At 41.6% G+C, this 18375-nt stretch overlaps 2 protein-coding genes and 1 non-coding gene across 3 annotated transcripts; all 3 read right to left on the bottom strand.

Annotated features, from left to right (window-relative positions):
• Positions 1–2378: 2378 nt before the first annotated feature.
• On the bottom strand, positions 2379–4169 carry LOC140850767 (AAA-ATPase At3g50940-like). The gene is made up of 2 exons (XM_073252617.1): positions 2973–4169; positions 2379–2854 (listed from the first exon to the last, which is right to left on the bottom strand). Exons 1-2 carry the CDS (start codon positions 3969–3971, stop codon positions 2417–2419), a joined length of 1437 nt encoding a protein of 478 aa, XP_073108718.1. The 5' UTR covers positions 3972–4169; the 3' UTR covers positions 2379–2416.
• Positions 4170–4373: 204 nt separating this feature from the next.
• LOC105047854 (uncharacterized) lies at positions 4374–6898 on the bottom strand. The gene is made up of 4 exons (XR_012139060.1): positions 6765–6898; positions 6152–6289; positions 4610–4657; positions 4374–4513 (listed from the first exon to the last, which is right to left on the bottom strand). It is a non-coding gene; the product is annotated as an uncharacterized protein (transcript).
• A 7649-nt stretch (positions 6899–14547) lies between these two features.
• LOC105047865 (AAA-ATPase At3g50940) lies at positions 14548–16493 on the bottom strand. Its single transcript, XM_010926976.4, has 2 exons — positions 15340–16493; positions 14548–15239 (listed from the first exon to the last, which is right to left on the bottom strand). The coding sequence occupies exons 1-2, from the start codon at positions 16435–16437 to the stop codon at positions 14817–14819; spliced, it is 1521 nt and encodes a 506-aa protein (XP_010925278.1). The 5' UTR covers positions 16438–16493; the 3' UTR covers positions 14548–14816.
• Positions 16494–18375: the final 1882 nt, after the last annotated feature.

The following is an 18375-nucleotide window of genomic DNA, read 5'->3' on the forward strand; positions in this document are numbered from 1 at the left end:
TTTTTCAAAGAATAAGGGTATTTTCGTCATTCAAAATTTTCAAACGAAAAAATAAAGCTACAGGCATTAAATGTGCGTTGGAAAGTGATTGGATAAAAATGTTCCTTCGATATTATGATATCCTGGATCGTATTATGACATTCTAGGTCATATGGTGACATCCTACATGCAGAAAATCATAATTTAACACGGGATGTTATAATATACACAGGATATCATAATTTTCTGGATCATATTATGATATCCTGCGTATAGAAAGTCATAATATGTTACAAAATATTTTAATTTTTTTCAAAGAATAGAAATATTTTTATCGTATAAAATTTTAAACGAAAAAGCAAAACTGCGAGTATTAAATGTGCATTGGAAAACAGTGGCTACGTAGATCAATCATATAAAATGATGTGTTCTATATCAAATTTTTTACACCGTCCGCGATGCACAAAAAATTTTTCTTAGAATCTCATACATGAAAAGCTTTGGTTGAGGATCCAAAACAAGCAACTGGAGCCACAGGCCTGCTCCCCTCTCCGAGAGCACAAAAATAATAGTGGCCTAATGGAGCAGCTGTAGGATATCTTTGAGTTTGGGGAAGACAAGCAGTATAAAACTTAACTTCGTTGTCTTTAAGCTGTGCTCTATAGAATTACATCAAATATGAGACTTGAATTGATTTGTTCACTTTTCTCAAGTCTTAGAATCTCTTTGATTATTAGATCGATTGTTGAGGATATGAACAACTTGCTAGTTTTGTCCATCATAAGATAGAGAAACAAACATTATATCACACGATAGCTCAGCAAAGATGTAGATGATATGAAAATGTTGTTTTATTAGCCAATCTTATTAATTTAGAGAATAAAAAATCTTGGCCAACACATAATGGAATACTCCCAGCTTTAAAAAAAGATGGGATTTATGACAACTGTTTACCAAATACTAAGGTAAATGTCATATCCCAACATTCTAGTAGAGATTCTCCTTGTCATGCTTTCTTGAAGATAAAAAATAAATTATTAATCTCTCCTTTTGAGAGAAAAAGTGAGGGACAAACTCACTCAGAATTTTACTTAGAAAATGAAATTCCACCTTCCATTTAAAGCACATAAGCTGAAGCTTTACAAAAGGACAATTAATTATTTAAAGCACATAATATGGCAAATGCGGTTTTCGGGATGTAAAATGATGCTATAGAAGCGTAAGCCACACTGCTTCAGTTTGGAATGTCAGCAGAAGATTTAGGGATTTCATCTGCTCCAATAAACCCATAAAATGGGAGCTGTAGCGGGCTATGTTTCAGGTCTCAAAACGGGTTGAGTGTATATAATCTGTGAATTGTATGTTCATGATCAAATCACTTACGAATGGCACTGGGAGCACCACTTGAGACTGCTTATAGCACCCGGCCCCGCAATCATCTCTGCTATCGAATTTTTGTCTCAACCTTGGTTGTTCTTTCCTTCTTCGACTCTGCCCATATTCCTAAGATTCTTGATGTAGATTATCATGGGAGACATGATTATAGATGCCGTCTTCGTCTCAAAAAGAGTTCAAACACTTGGTTATCATCCTCCATGTGCAAGTCTCTTCCTCATCAGTTGGAAATCAGTTGTGTTTTTAGCATTGGTTGGAAATTAGATCTTTTAGAGACTGTTTACTTCCTTCATCTTCACTTGGTGTTTATGAGAAGCATTATCTAGAAGACAGGGTCTAACCCATGACCCTGACGTCTTCTTGCTACCGTATGGTTTGATTCTCCTGCTTTGCCATTATTTTAGAGCAGCTGTCTTTTCAACCTTCGGATTCTGTTTCCTGTTCTCTTCGTCTTTTCTTTTCTTCTATCTCCCTTTCACACCTTATAATATCTTATAATACTCTTTGCTCATTAATAAATCCAGGATGGCACATCACGTTCTTTTATTTTTATAAAAAAATATTTAATTGAAGAGAGTGAAGGTTTAGAATCGAAATCAAAATAAATGACTCTCATTCTAGTCATTGATTGAAAAAATTTCATTCCAATTCTGATTTCAATTTTGAGATGGAATGAAAATGATCCAATCTATATAGAACTCAATTCCTATTCTTCTTTATAGATTTAAATTTTTATTTCAATTTTGATTTCGCTCACAAATCAAATGCTTCGAAGAATTTGATCATTCTAATTTTGATTTTAAACCATTTCGATTATTATTTTTATTTTGATTCTGATTACGGACCAAATATCTCCTAAAATTATTTATTTTTATTCGTTACAGTGATCCATCCATTGGCTATATATATATATATATATTCCATCGAAGATGATGAGAGACGGGAAAAAAAAAAACGCGCGGCACCAATTATTTCAAAATTCTTTATTTTCTTTCAAAAAAAAAAAAAAAAAAAAAAAAAAACACTTTTTTCGTTATCATCATCATGCTCCTGGCACCTGCACACCAGTCTCTTGATCCATTCTTGCGACATGTTCGACGGGATCTTCCTTGACCTTGGCTCCGCTAGCTTTCTTTTTCTTCTCTTGGAGGAACTCGACAAGCCCTTGGAGTGCAACATCAGTGTCATCACTCCTCATCAGCTCCTCCGCGACCTCCGCCGGGGTCACCTCGACCTCCCTCACTAACCCTTCAATCTCCGGGAACAAGTGGTGGTCATCAATGGCATGGTAATTGGAAGCCAAGACCCTGAAAGCATGGGGACCACAATAGCCCATGTGGATGTGCATGTCCATCCGGCCCGGCCGGAGCAGTGCCGGGTCAAGCCGCTCCTTGTAGTTGGTGGTGAACACAATGATCCTCTCCTCGCCACAGGTCGACCACAGTCCATCCACAAAGTTGAGCAGCCCTGAGAGTGTCACCTGCAACACATGGTAACACATACCAAAGTTGAATCCCAGATCATGATCGTAATGAACCTTCCCATATCAAGTAAAGATCGTAACAAGTTGGGTGTAATACGACAGGATCCACACTAACCTTGTCATCCCCTGAAGATGAATTCGACGATTCAGTCTCCTCCCTATGCTGCAGCTCGGTTGCGCAATCAATGTCCTCGATCACTAGAATCGATCGGTTCGACATTCGAATCAGCAATTTTTTTAGCAAGGCTGAATTCCATCCCACTGCGGTGAGCTCCAAATCATAGATGTTAAACTTGAGGTAGTTCGCCATCGCGGCAACCAAGCTCGATTTGCCGGTCCCCGGCGGGCCATATAGCAAGTACCCTCGCTTCCAGGCCTTCCCAATCCTCTTGTAATAGTCCTTCCTTTTCACGAACCTTGAGAGATCCTCCATGACCGTCCTCTTGAGCTCTTGCTCCATCGCCAGCGTGTCGAATGTCGACGGGTGGTGAAGGTTTATTGGGACCCATGACTTCCCCTCGTTCATGTAGATTTGGAGCGTCTTCTGCTCTTTCTTGATTGCTTTTGCTCGGGCCAGGATGAATGGCAAGTAAGAATTCAACGCCTCGTCCCTGTGCTTCTCGTGGAAGCTGACCTCGAACGACCGGAGTTCATTTTCAGTGATCGGTTGCCGGAGGTTCTTGTTATGCGATCCCTCCGACTCTCGGCACAGGAATCGCCACTTGAACTCGATCCCTTCGAAGACATCGATCATCTCGTCGCCTGGTTCCAAAGAGATGACTATGCCCTTTGTTTCACCTACTCTGCTAACCCGCAGCCTCTTCATGGAGCGGTTGATCCTGGTGGCCAGGTAAAGATTTGCGGCCTCATAAATTTGGTTCCTGGCGTACTTTTCGTTTTCCTCGATGACGATGGTGTGCTCAGAGGGAGCACGGCTTCCAAAGATGTTGAGGCTGGAAAGAAGGAAGCTTTGGACTTCGTGAGGGAGGACCTCATCGACGACGGAACGGAACTCCTTGACCACGGAGCGAACCAGCATCGCTGAGGCGGCAACGGATGCGGCGGCGGTCAGGGCTTTTTTGTAGGATTCTGTGGCTTTGTCGAACGAAGCCATGGAGGTGGATTCGGTGGGAGCACAGCGAGGTGTGGGATGAGGTCTGGCGGTTGGGTCGCAATTGCCCTCTGTTTTAGGTTAGGAGAAGAGGGGGAAGGGGAGTTAGTATCGGATTTCTCCGGGTTGATTTTTTTGGATTCGCTTTTTGGTCTAGAGGAGGAGAGAGGAGAAGTGATATCTCAAAGGATGAGATGGCGTTCGATCTGCAGGTTTTCTAGCCGCAGTGCGCCCCAAAGCTCCTTCGGAAAGTCTTCCAAGTCTTCTTTCTTTTCTCTTTTTTTTTTTTTCTTGGGGGGGCGGTGAGGGGTGGGACTCCAAGTCATTGTTCTGCTCTGCCACGGCTTGCTTTTTTTGTCTTTATAGCCTCCTTTTTCAGATTCCAAGTGATGGTTCCGGTGGAGAGAGGCTTTTTTTTTTTTTTTTTTGGTAAAGCAGAGGAAGCCTTGCTTTGTTGGGTCATAACCAAGAGTGCGAAATACAAAACGATTACAGCACAAATGACTGACAGCAGTGTAACAAACTGACGGAAATATATACGATAGCTGCATAAGGAGGAAAAAGGAACAAGAGAACAATTGAAACGTAACAGTCCAAGACAAAATTCAAGATACAGTAGATTTTCGGGAAGAGCTTCTTACGGAGAAGAAATTACTGCATGCAGCAGATGCAACGAATCCGAGCAAATCCTGGAGTATATGCACGGTGGATAGCGTACAATCGAGAATTGATAAAATACAAGAGATAGCATAATATGTTATTCATCATGAGATTTTATATGATCCAAATTACATATGGTACATGTAATATAAAGATCTTATAAAATATATATATATATATATATATTAATAAAAAAAATTCTATAATGTGTATCTTGCATCAATCAATAATAAACTAATACAATATTTGCCATTGAAAAAGAGTTCCTACAGAGAGACATAGTTTACTTGGACACAAAGGCGTCAGGTGTGACTTGAGCATTCGAATACTTTCTGATCACAACACATGTTATGGTTTGAATAACAGGGATGATTTTTCACCAAAAAAAAAAAAAAAAAAGAGGTGATTAGCATGTCCCAATAGCAAATTTGGGGCAGATCAAAAGCCCACATCAATATATATATATATATAAGCGTTTGAACTCCACTAGCTCATGCTAATTAGTGTTTTCTGGGGGTCCAATTGCACTATGCTTGATTGTGGGTTTGATGAAGCTGGATTTGAAATTAATTTTGAGATCAAATGAGATAAAGCTTGATTTATTTACTGTAATGTCATGTTCAATTCACGTTTAGTTCCAAATGGAGCTGAATGCGAGCTTAATTGATGAGTTTGGTATTTCTAAATAAACCTCAGATCAATTCAAGTTTGACAAAGCTCAAATTTAGCGTGAATTATAATTTAATTCAAGTTTAGTTCAAGCCCAAATTAGCTCTTAGTTGAACTATGAACAAAAAAAATATAAACTTATTTTCCTAGTTCAAGCTTGATTCATTTACTTTGAACAAGTCTTGAGTTGAGCTCTTCTCTCATCGAGCTCAAGCTAAACTTGACCTGATCAATTGGTTTGATAGCTCATGTTTGTATCACAAGAAACACTATCTATAATCTTCTAAAAGAAGGAAGAATGGATTAGTATAGGTAAAGGAGGGGTGTCCGTCTGTTGGATTACAGTTACATTGGGTCATATCCATATTCAAAACCAAAGTATATGCTCCAGATCCATACTCAAAATCAAACCCGATTAGAACTTTATTTTTAAACCCAATATTTGATCAAAAACAAATCTGATTTCAGGTGGAAAATCATGTATTCAACAAGTTATTTTGCTATACTTTTGGACTACTTTTTCGAATTATTCTATACATGCAAAAATAGTATTTCATAAATTGAGAAACATAAAAAGATAATAACATAAAAATATAACAATTGTATCTAAAAAGGGCATCTTTGTGGAAAAAAAATTGAAGGAAATAATATTCTGCAACAATCCAACTCAGTAAATATTACATGATAACAAATATATTGCAAAAAAAAAAATTTTAAGACCAACTACTAAACATGTTCATAGATGACATGCAAAATTTAGTGGAAAATGATGGGTTATGATTTTACTACTCTCTACTTGATTGTTTTATAATTAGAAACTTATATAATACATATATACACACATACGTACATACCCAACCCAGGAAGATTCTGACTCTAATTTTGCGATCCAGACCCAATCCAATAGCTTATTGAGTTTATTTTTCATACTGAATCCTATGTTCCAGATCAGTTTCGGAATGGATTCGCAGCTCGTAGGTCTCCATTGACACCTAGAAGGCAAAAAAAAAAAAAAAAAAAGAAAAAAAAGGGCTCAACCACCATGGTTTCGTAGTTAAATGCATTAAAAACCTCAGTATTAACTTGAAACATGCTCATTGTTCAAAAAAAACTGATCTTATGAATTGACAATGAGAAAAAAGGGTTTTTGTTTTTCGAAATTGGCATAAACAAGTATAATTCAAACTAACGCTTGTCACATGGTGTCCGATCATTCACGTGTTCTGGACAAGCGCTAGAAATATTCTACGAGGAGTGGAACGGGGGAAACAAAACGAGGAATCCTGGTCCAAAACATGAACTTGGTTCTCACAAGACTAATTAGTGAGACTTATTAATTTCAGTCTCAGACTTTATCTGTTTGAACCTGGAGAACCATTAATTCTTTTTTTTTTTTCCTGCTCTTTTTTGGGGTAGTGCAACGAGTAAGACTATAAACAAGCGAAAAAACATACAGACCCACAATACCTCAACAACCTTTTTACTACAGAAAGCTATCGGTATCCCATTGCGATCCCTGGCCATCCCTGCTTGTCAGCATATTTGAAGATCAGAAAACCATTAGTTCTTCTTTAACATGCTTATGGTAGGGTATAAATAGCAGCTGGCTCGACCGTGGAAAGATAAACGGATAGAGAAGGTGCGTTGCTTTATTGCGTACCAGCTGTCATAAAATAATAGCTAGAATGGTAGCTTCTCGATCCCAACTAATAACATGCTTCGCGGTCTAATCATCTCTCCAAAAGTTAATTTATTGATGTGATCGGACGACGTAAGCGACAGTGTCGCCAGTGACAATTGAGAAGACGCATAGGACGGGTTATTCTCACGGAGTAGTAGCCATGGTCTTACATCTCTCATGGGGGCTTCTCTCAGCCGTTAAATAATTATTGTCACAAAGAGAAGTAACTAAGGTTTCAATTTCATAGTTTGAGGTATATGTTGCTAGTCTTCATTATTTTCTTTTCTTAATTCACATCGCTGATCCACACTTGAAACTCTGATCCGGCCCCACCGCAAATAAGCTATGGGGTTTGGCCTTTGCGCTAAAATTAGTTTCTCACGTGCTTACTGCGTGTGAGACTTCATGAGTTTGCTTTGCTGGGAAGTCACCCCAACTAAAGGTTACAACACCTCGATTCTTACAAGCATACACCCTAGCAATTTTAATGTCACACCCCGAACCCAACACTCGGATCGGATACGTGATGGCCGCACACTCCTTAGAGCAAACCCTAAAGAATATGCAAGACCAAAATAAATATTACAACCTTAACATCCATAACAATTAATTTCAAATATAATTCATAAAATCTTGCATAATTACAATTTAAATTTCTTTAATTCCCTGATCAGATACTATGACACTCTATTTATCCTTCTGCTCACACGTAAATCCAAGCCATAGCCAATCATGAACATCCTGTAACTCTGAGAAGAAAAAAAAAAGATAAAGGGGTGTGAGCCTTACAGCCCAGTAAGAATTCCCATATCACACTGATATAGTAATATAGTCTGAAAATAAGGATAAGCAATAAAATATAAAATCTCATGTTCAATGTCCAGAATAATGCAAACATTCATAAATTTTCTGTCTTGTCAAAATAGATGCATCATCATATATTAACAGGTGAAACACTTTTGTTCAACAATTGTTTCATGTCTTATTTTTCATTTCTCCTTTCATAATCACATGATTTTTAACAGTTTCCTTCTGGTTCTGGACTATCCAAGTCTATACCTCAGTCATCATCCGGATCGAATCCATTTAAAAAGTCTTTCAAGACTGTCCCAGGATGAGCTCCTGGCCGGCTGTCCCACGTACCAAAGCCCGTGAGAGGCTGTCCCAGGCATAAGCTCCTGGCGGGCTGTCCCAGGCATGAGCTCCTGGCCGGCTGATCCACCTGTAAGCCAGTGGGGGCTGTCCCAGGCATAAGCTCCTGGCGGGCTGTCCCAGACATAAGCTCCTGGCCGGCTGTTCCACATGACAAGGCTAGTCCATACTACATATCTCTTTCTTTTCATTTAATCATTATGTGTTTATTTCATCAATCAATTCTGTCTTGCATTATGATCAATTCAGATATGTCATATCCATATAATCATGCCATCAATCTCTGATACATATATATTGATATAACATACTCATGCTCAAAATCAAATAACAGTATCTCAGGTATAATAAATTCATCGATCTCAAATCCGACGATGCAAAACTAATGATGCAAAACCAATAGTAAAATAGCATATATATATAATAGTGATCATGTACAGGGATTCTTACCTTTACCGGTGACTGATCCAAACACAGAAATCAATGTTCTTCTTTGATTTATGAATTTTTTAACAAAATATTCCACTCGATATCATTTGCAGATGATCATCTCTTCGTAACCCTGATCAATATAAAAATCACATATGGAGAAAATTACCGATAATCGACCTGATAACACAAATCTAGGATCTCTCTTAGGATTAACCAAAATTAGGATTTACCTAAGTATCTGGATCCTCCACTGATCCATAAGACTTCTAGAGAGAAAAAATCCATGAAGAGAGAGAAAATTCTAGAGAGAGAAAGTAGAGAGAGAAAGTGGAGAGAGAAACCTTCGTATCCTTCCGATGAGGCACTCATGATCGAGATCATCAGAGGTCCTATCAGGGTGACTCAATATGAATCAAGTGTTACAATTTCGAATAGAATCGGACTGGGATCAGATCTATCGCACGAATTTCGGAGCAACCTCAATTCATCATATTTTTAATTCAAATATATCCTAGGGTTCATGATGCAATCAGAGAGGAAGAAAAGATCCTAGAGAGACAAAATCCGTAAAGAGAGAGAAAAGTCTAGAGAGAGAAAATATAGAAAGAGAAGGTAGAGAGAGGAGAGAGAAAAGAGAGAGAAAGGAGGGAGAGGAGAGAGAGAAAATTTCTCTCTCTTCTTCTTCTTCTTTTTCTATTTTTATTTTCTTTATTTTTATTTTTCTTTATTTTTATTTTTCTCTTTTTCTTCATTCTTTTTTCTTTCTTTTTTTTTTCTTTTTCTTTTCTTTTCTTTTCCCTTTTTCTTTTCTTTTCTTTTCTTCTGCTTCTTCCTTCTTCCCGCGGTCAAAAACAGAGAACCCGCGCTCTTTCCGAGCGCCTCCCCCATATCCGGCCAGGTGAGCCACCTCCGGCCACCCTTTCCGGCAACGTCCCGATGCCGGTGGTGCTACCCTGTCGGTGGCAGTGCCACCGTCCCTGTTGCCGGCGGCAGAAAAGGAAAAAGATCACACAAACAGGGTATCCCTGTTTGAGCCCGAACCGGCACCTCGCCGGCTTCCCAAAAACACCGATGACCGGAGAATAAAAAGGAGAAGAGGAAGTACCTTGTTCCGGCGGCCAAAACAGCTCCGGCGACCTCTTTTCTTCCGATCAACCACCACGGAAATCTCTGAGAAAAATTCCTCAAATCCTTTGATTTACTTCGAAATTTTTGTTGTAAATTCCTAAAGGAAGGTTGGAGGATCTTATAGTGGAGGTTTCCTACCCTAGTCGGACTCTTTGAGTCTGATTTTGCCGGAAATCGTGAAGGAAGAAGACTTCGGCTAGGAGTCTTCCTCCTTCTCTGTTCTGTTTTTTTTTTTTTTTTTTTTTTTGTGTTGTTGGGCCATCTGGGCTACAGGCCCAAGTAAACGGGTTGCTACATTTAATGAGCCGCTCGGTGCCTTCCACGTGTTGTACACATGGCCGAAATTGGTGTGCTGGAGACGGAGATCGGAGGGAGGAGCGTGCACCGTTAAAGAAGGAAAAAAAAAATGTCGACCCCTAGTTCTAATGAAGAGAGGGAGAAAAGGAAGTTGATATCTTTTAAAACCTCCTAATTCTAATCTACAGAGACAAGTGAAAGATGGTATCTTTTAAAAATATTTTCTATCTTGCTTGTGTGCTGCTCTCCAGTGATCTTTTCTGTCCTTTGGTTTTATTCCTTTATATGTTTTAAATGGATCATTAACTTTCCATCCATCAAATATTGATAATGAAGCATGTAGGTTTTATTCCTTATATGTTTTAAATGGATCATTAACTTTTCATCCATCAAATATTTCATTCGATTGGTCTATTTAGTTTGGTATTCGTCTCTGTTTCAAGCCATTGTATCCAATGAAATGAACAAAGAGCTTCTTGAATTATATAAATATTAAAGATCATGGGGACCTGGGGGACAGTCTGATTCAAGTTTTTTTTTTTTTGATATAATCGGATGATCATATTAGTTCAGTGTAAGTACAGCTCAAAAAATCAAAATATAAAATATCATACAGTATTTTTGAACAATCGTTATCTTGACGTCAGGTCTAATCTAGTTTAGTTTATCACGAAAATGATATTCACTTCCATGTGATAAGAATATATATTGGTTTGAACACGTAAGCTTTCATGATTTTCTTGTCTTCTTAGTCTTTTTTTTTTAATATTTCAATAGAATTTCTGTTATCATGTTTGAAAATGGAAGTAATTTTCATAAATGTTTCTGTCAAACGAGCTCCTCCATCTTTCCATTAGGGATGGCAAAATCGATCCGATCCGATGAATATGTACCCTACCAAATCCGATTAAATCTAAAAAATAGGATTTCATCAGATTTGAATTCGGATAAAATTCGAAAACTATAGCACGGATATGAGTAAAGTATGGGTAGTATTGTTTTCTATTCAAATCCGAATCTGAACCCAATCCAAATCTATAGATATAAGTAATATCCAAACCTATACCCAAATATATATGCTTATCATTCTGTTTTAGTAATTTTGTTTTGATTGATAATATGCATAAAATTATTTTGATTGTTTATATATTCTGTGTTGAATTGTAATTCTATTTCTATGTTTGATTTCTATAAATCTGGAATTATAAATTATGTTTCATGTTGAATTGATAATTCTATTTTGATTGATAATATGCATAAAATTATTTTGATGATTTATTTTTTTAAATATGAGATAGGTATGGGATGGATATGGATTGGATATAGAGAAATAGATTATTCTTGGATATCTCCGAACTCATTGAATATGGGGATAGATATCTCTTTTCTTATCCGATCGGATATCGAGTAAGATTTAAGTATAGAATATTAAATTTAAATTTAAGGATGGATAGTATAATACTCGATTTAAATTCTATCCATTGCCATTCATACTTTCCATCAAACTAATAGACTACAGGAAGGAGAAGTGTGAAAAGGCAGCTCTTCCCCTTGACCTACCTTCAAAGATTATGCTGTCGATATTTTTTTCTCAAATCTTCCTTATAGAAATTGTGTCTTCCTAAGAAGGTGCTATATATTTGTTTTGTTTTTTTTTTAAAAATATTAACATTACTGATGGTTTAATAAAAACCTTAATAACATGCAGTGCCATAAAAATGCTTGATGTTCTTATTAAAAATGCACTATAGTTTTCTAAGAAAAGGTTTTCTCTAATTGGAGGCTCCTAAAAATTTCTGCAGGATATCGTAAGGCTCCCACCAAAGTTTCTAATATCTGTGTTTAACTGTAAACATTATATGAAATTACATTAGTGGCATTCAACAAACTACTATGTCTCGCACATCCTGAAAAATTCCAGTAATAGCCATGTATGATATAAATGCTAATATGACTTTATGTTTGGAGAATTGCAGATGCTCCTCTTTTCTAACAATTGCACAATCCTCAATTTCTTTTTCCCTCTCTCTCTCTCTCTTTCTCTCTCTCTAGAGATAGAGAGAGAGTTATGGGTGCATTTAGAGAGAGAGAGAGAGAAAATTATGGGTGCATTTTTCTGATGTCTTGCTGTATTTCTGTTCTGCCTGTTGCATGCAGGGTTGGGGAACTGTTTGTGCTGACTTGTACTAGCTGTTACCTGCTGCTCCCTGGTCTGGGAACCAGCAGCCGACACCCCTCTGCCCCCTTGGTAGGTGGGTGAATTGGCCCGGACCCGTCTGTATCGTCTGACACATCTTGGTACACTCCCTTTTTGGATTTTTTGGATTTTTGGAGATGTTAGATTTTATTACAAACTATCCTGTATAGTGAGAGCATATTTTGGATTTTTTTTTTTTTTTGAAAAAAAAGGATAGTTTGGAAGATTCAATGGAATATGTCAAAGGATGAAAGAGTATTCACACTACTTTTCCACGCAGCTAATTTTTCCGTTTGCCTTGGCTGCAAGGTTCCCATTCTGTTGACTTCCAAGCGTCATGCAGCTAATTTTCTGTTTACTTTGGTTGCAAGGTTCCTCGCTGTGGCGACTCCAAGCGTTCCAGAAGAGCGGTCCTCCCGACCACAATAAAATAGTTTGTCGCGCCTAAAACACGAGATAGCATGGCCATACTCACAGCACAAAAGGATACATACAGGTAGTGCGGTGATTAGGATATTGTGTTGGACTCTGCAGATTAGCATGGCCTTTTCACACTTCTCCTTCCTGTCCATGCCAAATGGTATTTGCACCTTGAGAAATACATGAATTAAAAAGATAAAGTTTCTAGTTTTATCAGCATGATTTTACATTTAAACTGAAAGGCTTTATTTTCTTCAAGCACAAAAATATTCTTATGGTATGAAAACCAGGAATTAGGGATCGATCTGCAGAAAGAAAAGGGTGAGCTTAGACTGGAACATTAAATAGTGAGAAGATAATGCCATCATCGATTTTAAATATTCAGGAAAATTACCAGGAGACTAGGGACTTCATTTTTCATAGAAAAACGTATGTTAAAAGTGGAAAACATAGACTTATTAAAACTGTGTGGTGTTATATAACATAAATGTTAAGGCACATTCTTACGGCTAAATGTTAAAACACTTGATGCAGCACATGCTAGATGTATGGCCTGCCATATATCGGATGTTTAGACTGGCCTAGCATTGTGGAGAGAGATGTCAGACGCATGCCCTCTCCCTCACCCTGTTCATGTCTCAATGACCTCGTACACCCCTCCATGCCCTTCATTCTCCCGTACACAACTTGCAGGATGGCCTCCCATCCGGCCGAGCGTGGCTCCTCTAATTTCTCATCCTCGCTATCGTAATACCACCACTTCATCCCTTTCTCCCCTTGCCTCGCCATTGGAAGCTGTCATTGCTGATACCATCATCTCCCTCTTTCCTCTTGCTCTACCCAGTTACCCCCTCCTAAGTAGCGACCGGTCGTTGATAGCCGTTGGATCCAAGTGCCAAAAAGGTTATCTATTCTCCTTGTTTCGTGGTTGAGCTCCATCTCCATCGTTGGCTCTGATAAGTGGCTCCAAGCCCAGACTCTCTCTCGCATGCGTGCGCTCTCAATCCCTCCCTTTTCCCTCGAAATCATCAGGAGGACATCAAGGAGTTTGCCCTCTCTACCTTCACCTGCCCTCCTCTACCCTTGTGGTGGTTGTGGCCGGGCCACAAGCATACGGCTCAGTGCTCCTCTCTCTCTTTCTCTTCTCTTTTTATCTCTCTGTCTCACTCTTTAACCCTCTCTCTATCGCCCCCTGTGAGGATGGCATGGGTTGCTCAATGTCTCCTCTTCGCTTGCTAGCGAGGGCCACTCTTCTTTCTCTCTTTCCAAATCGATATGCACAAATTTAGAATGATAAGTATATCAACTTTATGAGCTAAATTTCTGCTTATGTTTCTTACAGATAATACCTTTATATTTCTATCCCTTCGGCTTCATTTACCCCTTTTTTTTTTGGGGGGGGGGGGGTGGGGGGGGGTTGGGCGCCTACCCTGTTTTAGCTAGGTTGTTCGTTTTCGTTTTTCTTGTTTGGCTGGTCAAGCAAAGAACTTTTTGTTGGAAGGCCTGAGTTCCAGTGTCCATAAAAAGGATCGCCGACCCGCCTGTGTGAAGAAAGCTATCTTAGAGTTGATTGAGAATTAATTATCGTCGTTGCCGTAAGCTTGTTGAAGGTGGAGGGGAAAAAATTGAAAAGAAATAAGAACAATGCGGAAAAAACCTACTTTCGCTTTGACCAGACCAATGTGTTGCCTAGAACTAAATAAAGTCGATGATGACGACGGTGGTGAGATGATTACAGAACTACAAAAGGCAAGTCAGAAAATACACCTAGTCAGATGACTCTTCTCATCATAAAGAGCCGAGTCCAATCGGTCGACACGCTCCACAATGCAGAATAAATTGCTGGCGGTCTCCAATTTTTGCTGGAAAATTGCAGAGGCCAGCGGTTCAAAAGTGGTCAAAAAATGCATCGAGTAGGTTGAACCAAAGAAAAGTCCTGATGCTACTTCATTCCTGCGATGGTCCATCCATTGGCATTTTTTTTTAAACACATTTTTTCATTCAAGATGGTGAAAAACAAACGAACAAACAACCAAAAGACCGCACTAATTATTGTCAAATCTCCTTATTTCCTATTCGCAAAAGGAAAAAAAAAACTTTTTTCTTTTTTTTTTTTTGGTTGGATCCGGCTACTTTAAAGAGCCCCAGCGTATTATTTTTTTTTTTAAAAAAAGAAAACTCTCTTTTCGTCATCATACTCTTTTTCTGGCACCTACACACCAGTTCCTGGATCCATTCCTGCGACATTTTCGACACCTTCGTCCTCGCCGTTGGCTCCGCTCGCATTCTTTTCCTTCCCTTGGAGGAATTCGAGGAGCCCTTGGAGTGCAGCATCAGTATCATCACTCCTCATCAGCTGCTCTGCAACCTCCGCCGGGGTCACCTCCACCTCCCTCACTAACCCTTCAATCTGAGGGAACAGTGGGTGGTCATCAATGGCATGGTAGTTGGAAGCCAAGACCCTGAAAGAATGGGGACCACAATAGCCCATGTGGATGTGCATGTCCATCCGGCCCGGCCGGAGCAGTGCCGGGTCAAGCCGCTCCTTGTAGTTGGTGGTGAACACAATGATTCTCTCCTCGCCGCTGGTCGACCACAGTCCATCCACAAAGTTGAGCAGCCCTGAGAGCGTCACCTGCAACACATTGTTCCACATACCAAAGTTGAATCCTTGACCACAGTCGTAATTTTCCCATATCAAGTAGAGATTGTAACAAAACAGGATTCCTACTGACCTTGTCATTCCCTGAAGATGATGAACTCGAGGATCCATCCTCCTCCCTCTGCTGCAGATCAATTGTGCAATCAATGTCCTCGATCACTAGAATCGATCGGTTGGACATTCCGACCAGCAATCTTTTTAAGGTCGAATTCCATCCAACTTCAGTGAGCTCCAAATCATAGATGTCAAACTTGAGATGGTTCGCCATCGCTGCAATCAAGCTGGACTTGCCGGTCCCAGGCGGGCCATATAGCAAGTACCCTCGCTTCCAGGCCTTCCCAATCCTCTTGTAATAGTCCTTCCTTTTCACGAACCTTGCCAGATCGTCCATCACCGTCCTCTTGAGCTCTTCCTCCATCGCCAGCGTGCCGAATGTCGATGGGTGGTGAAGGTTTATTTGGAACCATGAGTCCCCCTCGTTCATGTAGAGATGGAGTGCTTTGTCTTCGTCCTTGATTGCTTTTGCTCGGGCAAGGATGGATGGCAAGTAAGAATTCAATGCCTTGTCCTTGTGCTTCTCGTGGAAGCTGACCTCGAACGACCGGAGTTCAGTTCGGGAGTTGTTGTTATGCGATCCCTCCGACTCTTGGCACACCAATCGCCACTTGAACTCGATCCCTTCGAAGACATCGATCATCTCTTCGTCTGGATCCAAAGAGATGACCATGCTCTTTGTTTCATCTGCTCTGCTAACCCTCAGCCTCTTCATGGAGGGGTTGATCCTGGTGGAAAGGTAAATTTTGGCGGCCTCATAGATTTGGTTGCTTGAATACCCCTCGGTTTCCTCGATGACGATGGTGTGCTCGGAGGGAGCACGGGTTCGAAAGATGTTGAAGCTGGAAAGAAGGAAGCTTTGGACTTCAGGAGGGAGGAACTCATTGACAACGGAGCGGAACAGCATCGCTGAGCCTGCAAGGGATGCGGCGGCGGTGAGGGCTTTTTTGTAGGATTCTGTGGCTTTGTCGAATGAAGCCATGGAGATGGCTTCGGTGGGGGCACAATGCGGTGTGGGATGAGTTGGATCGCAGTTGTCCTCTGTTCTAGGATTGGAGAAGAGGGGGAAGGGGAGCTTGGGTTGGAATTGGATACCCGTGGGTCGAGGGGAACTCATATATGGAAGGATGAGATGGGATTCGACCCACTTTCCATACCTCTCAATTTCTTGCGCTGCAAGCTACTCGGCACAGTGCGCCCCAAGCTAGTAAGTCTTCGAAGTCTTTTTACTCTTTGGTCTCATTTTCTGTAGATTCCGAGTGAATGTTCTGGTCTTCCAGGTCATCGTCGTCGTCTTTTTCTTCTTTCTACCCTTCTTTTTTTTATCTTCTTTTTGGTAGATTCCAAGCGACTGTTTCGGTGGAGAGTAGTTTATTATGATTTTTAAAAAAAAAAAAAAAATGCGCACAGCGGCACCGCAGAATATGGTGTGCTGGTGGATGATGTTTCACACAAAATGGACGGCTGCGCATGTATGCGGGTCGAGCGATGCATGACGTGCATATTATTTGATGGCCACCTATCTTACGATAGCGTCATCGATGGGTGCACCGCATCCGGTGGTGCCGTGTGCTACAGGAATCTGCACTCTTCAGATCACAACCGAGCCATTTGCGAAGGCCTCAGACTCGAACAAGGCATGAAAAAGATCCTGATCACAACACAGGACTAGACAGTGCTCTAAATAAATGGAGTAATTTTTTAAAACTTCTGTGGAGGATTTTATCGCCGTTTGGCTGCGAGATCTTGCCAACGACGAAAGCAAAATTATTAAAACCTTTCTTCCTTTTTTCTTCACGGGTCATTGTTTTCCCTTGGCTAAAGCCGGCATCGGATCTTGTTGGGGGATACCCACCGACCGACCGATCGACTATCGGAGGGTCCGACCGGCTGGCGGCCCGACCGACCGACCGACTATCGGAGGGCCCGACCGGCTGGCAGCCCGACCGACTAACCAACGGCCCGACGGACGACTCTGACTGGCCGATCGTAAGTCGGGCGACAGGCCGACGGACGCCATCAGCGACTAACTGCGGCCATTCCACGGTCCATTCCCGACCGACTAAACCCAGAGGTCCGGTAGCCGACCCACATGAAGCTCGCCGACCGACGGAGGAGTCCGACGCCACTCTGCTGGCCACCGACCCTGGGTCGGCCGACTCCACCAACCGCCGTACGGCCGCCAGACGTTGTCAGCTCTGACACGGACATGCGGCACAGTTACCTAGGGGCATTGTCCCGCCGAGAGCCGGGTCAACCCTGGTGATTAGACGGCTACACGGCGACATGACATTTTCACGGCGGCTCTGACAGCCTACAGTGAGTTGACAGTTCCTCACTTGTCCGCGCCATTAATGATGGCGCCATACCGTGCTCCACTATATATACCGGGGAAGGCAACAGTGCAAGGGATCGATCCGCCCGTCTCTCCACATACGCAGGCTCGCTCCTCTCTCTCCTCTCCCTTTCCTTCTCAGAGCTCTCTGTCTGCATTTCACTGTTGCCCAGTCACCTCTCTGACTTGACCGTCGGAGGGTCCCCGCCGGAGCCGCCTCCGGTCAGTGCGGACTTCCTTTTGCAGGTGCACGCTTCCCGGCGATCGGGCGACGAGGCGATTGGCCGCAACAGATTGGCGCGCCAGGTAGGGGCAGCATGACAAAGACAAGAGCTCAACGATCGAGAATCACTGGGTCGGCAAGGCGTTCTTCCCGCCGGGAAGAAGCCTCCCCGCCCCCACCGGCGGCGGAGCCTAGCTCTCCGCGCCCTGCAGTGACTACGGAGGCCCAGATTGCGGCCATCGTACGGCAGATGACCGTACTGACCGACGCAGTCAAAAGCCTCCAGCAACAACCGGCGGCCCGACCTATGCCTTCCAGGAGCAGCCGCCGACGGCCGCGCCGACCCCTGTCGCCTCCAAGCGAGCGCTCTCAACAGCGCTCCCACGGAGAGGAGGAGGGGCGACCTCGGCGCGACGACCGACGGTCCCAGCGGCCCTCTCCTTCCCCGTTGGAACGGGCGAGGAAGGAAAAGCGGCCGCGCACACCGTCGGCCTCTC

The sequence above is a fragment of the Elaeis guineensis genome, chromosome 2 (genome assembly GCF_000442705.2).
Source record: "Elaeis guineensis isolate ETL-2024a chromosome 2, EG11, whole genome shotgun sequence".
Taxonomy (NCBI): Eukaryota; Viridiplantae; Streptophyta; class Magnoliopsida; order Arecales; family Arecaceae; genus Elaeis; species Elaeis guineensis.

What these genes read in the sequence shown, in the direction of transcription:
- LOC140850767 (XM_073252617.1), bottom strand. Translation starts at nt 3,971, where the DNA reads ATGGCTTCGTTCGACAAAGCCACAGAATCCTACAAAAAAGCCCTGACC. An exon ending in CATCTTCAGGGGATGACAAG is followed by an intron (nt 2,855 to 2,972) that starts GTTAGTGTGGAT and finishes CATGTGTTGCAG; the next exon opens with GTGACACTCTCAGGGCTGCT.
- LOC105047865 (XM_010926976.4), bottom strand. Translation starts at nt 16,437, where the DNA reads ATGAGTTCCCCTCGACCCACGGGTATCCAATTCCAACCCAAGCTCCCC. An exon ending in CATCTTCAGGGAATGACAAG is followed by an intron (nt 15,240 to 15,339) that starts GTCAGTAGGAAT and finishes AATGTGTTGCAG; the next exon opens with GTGACGCTCTCAGGGCTGCT.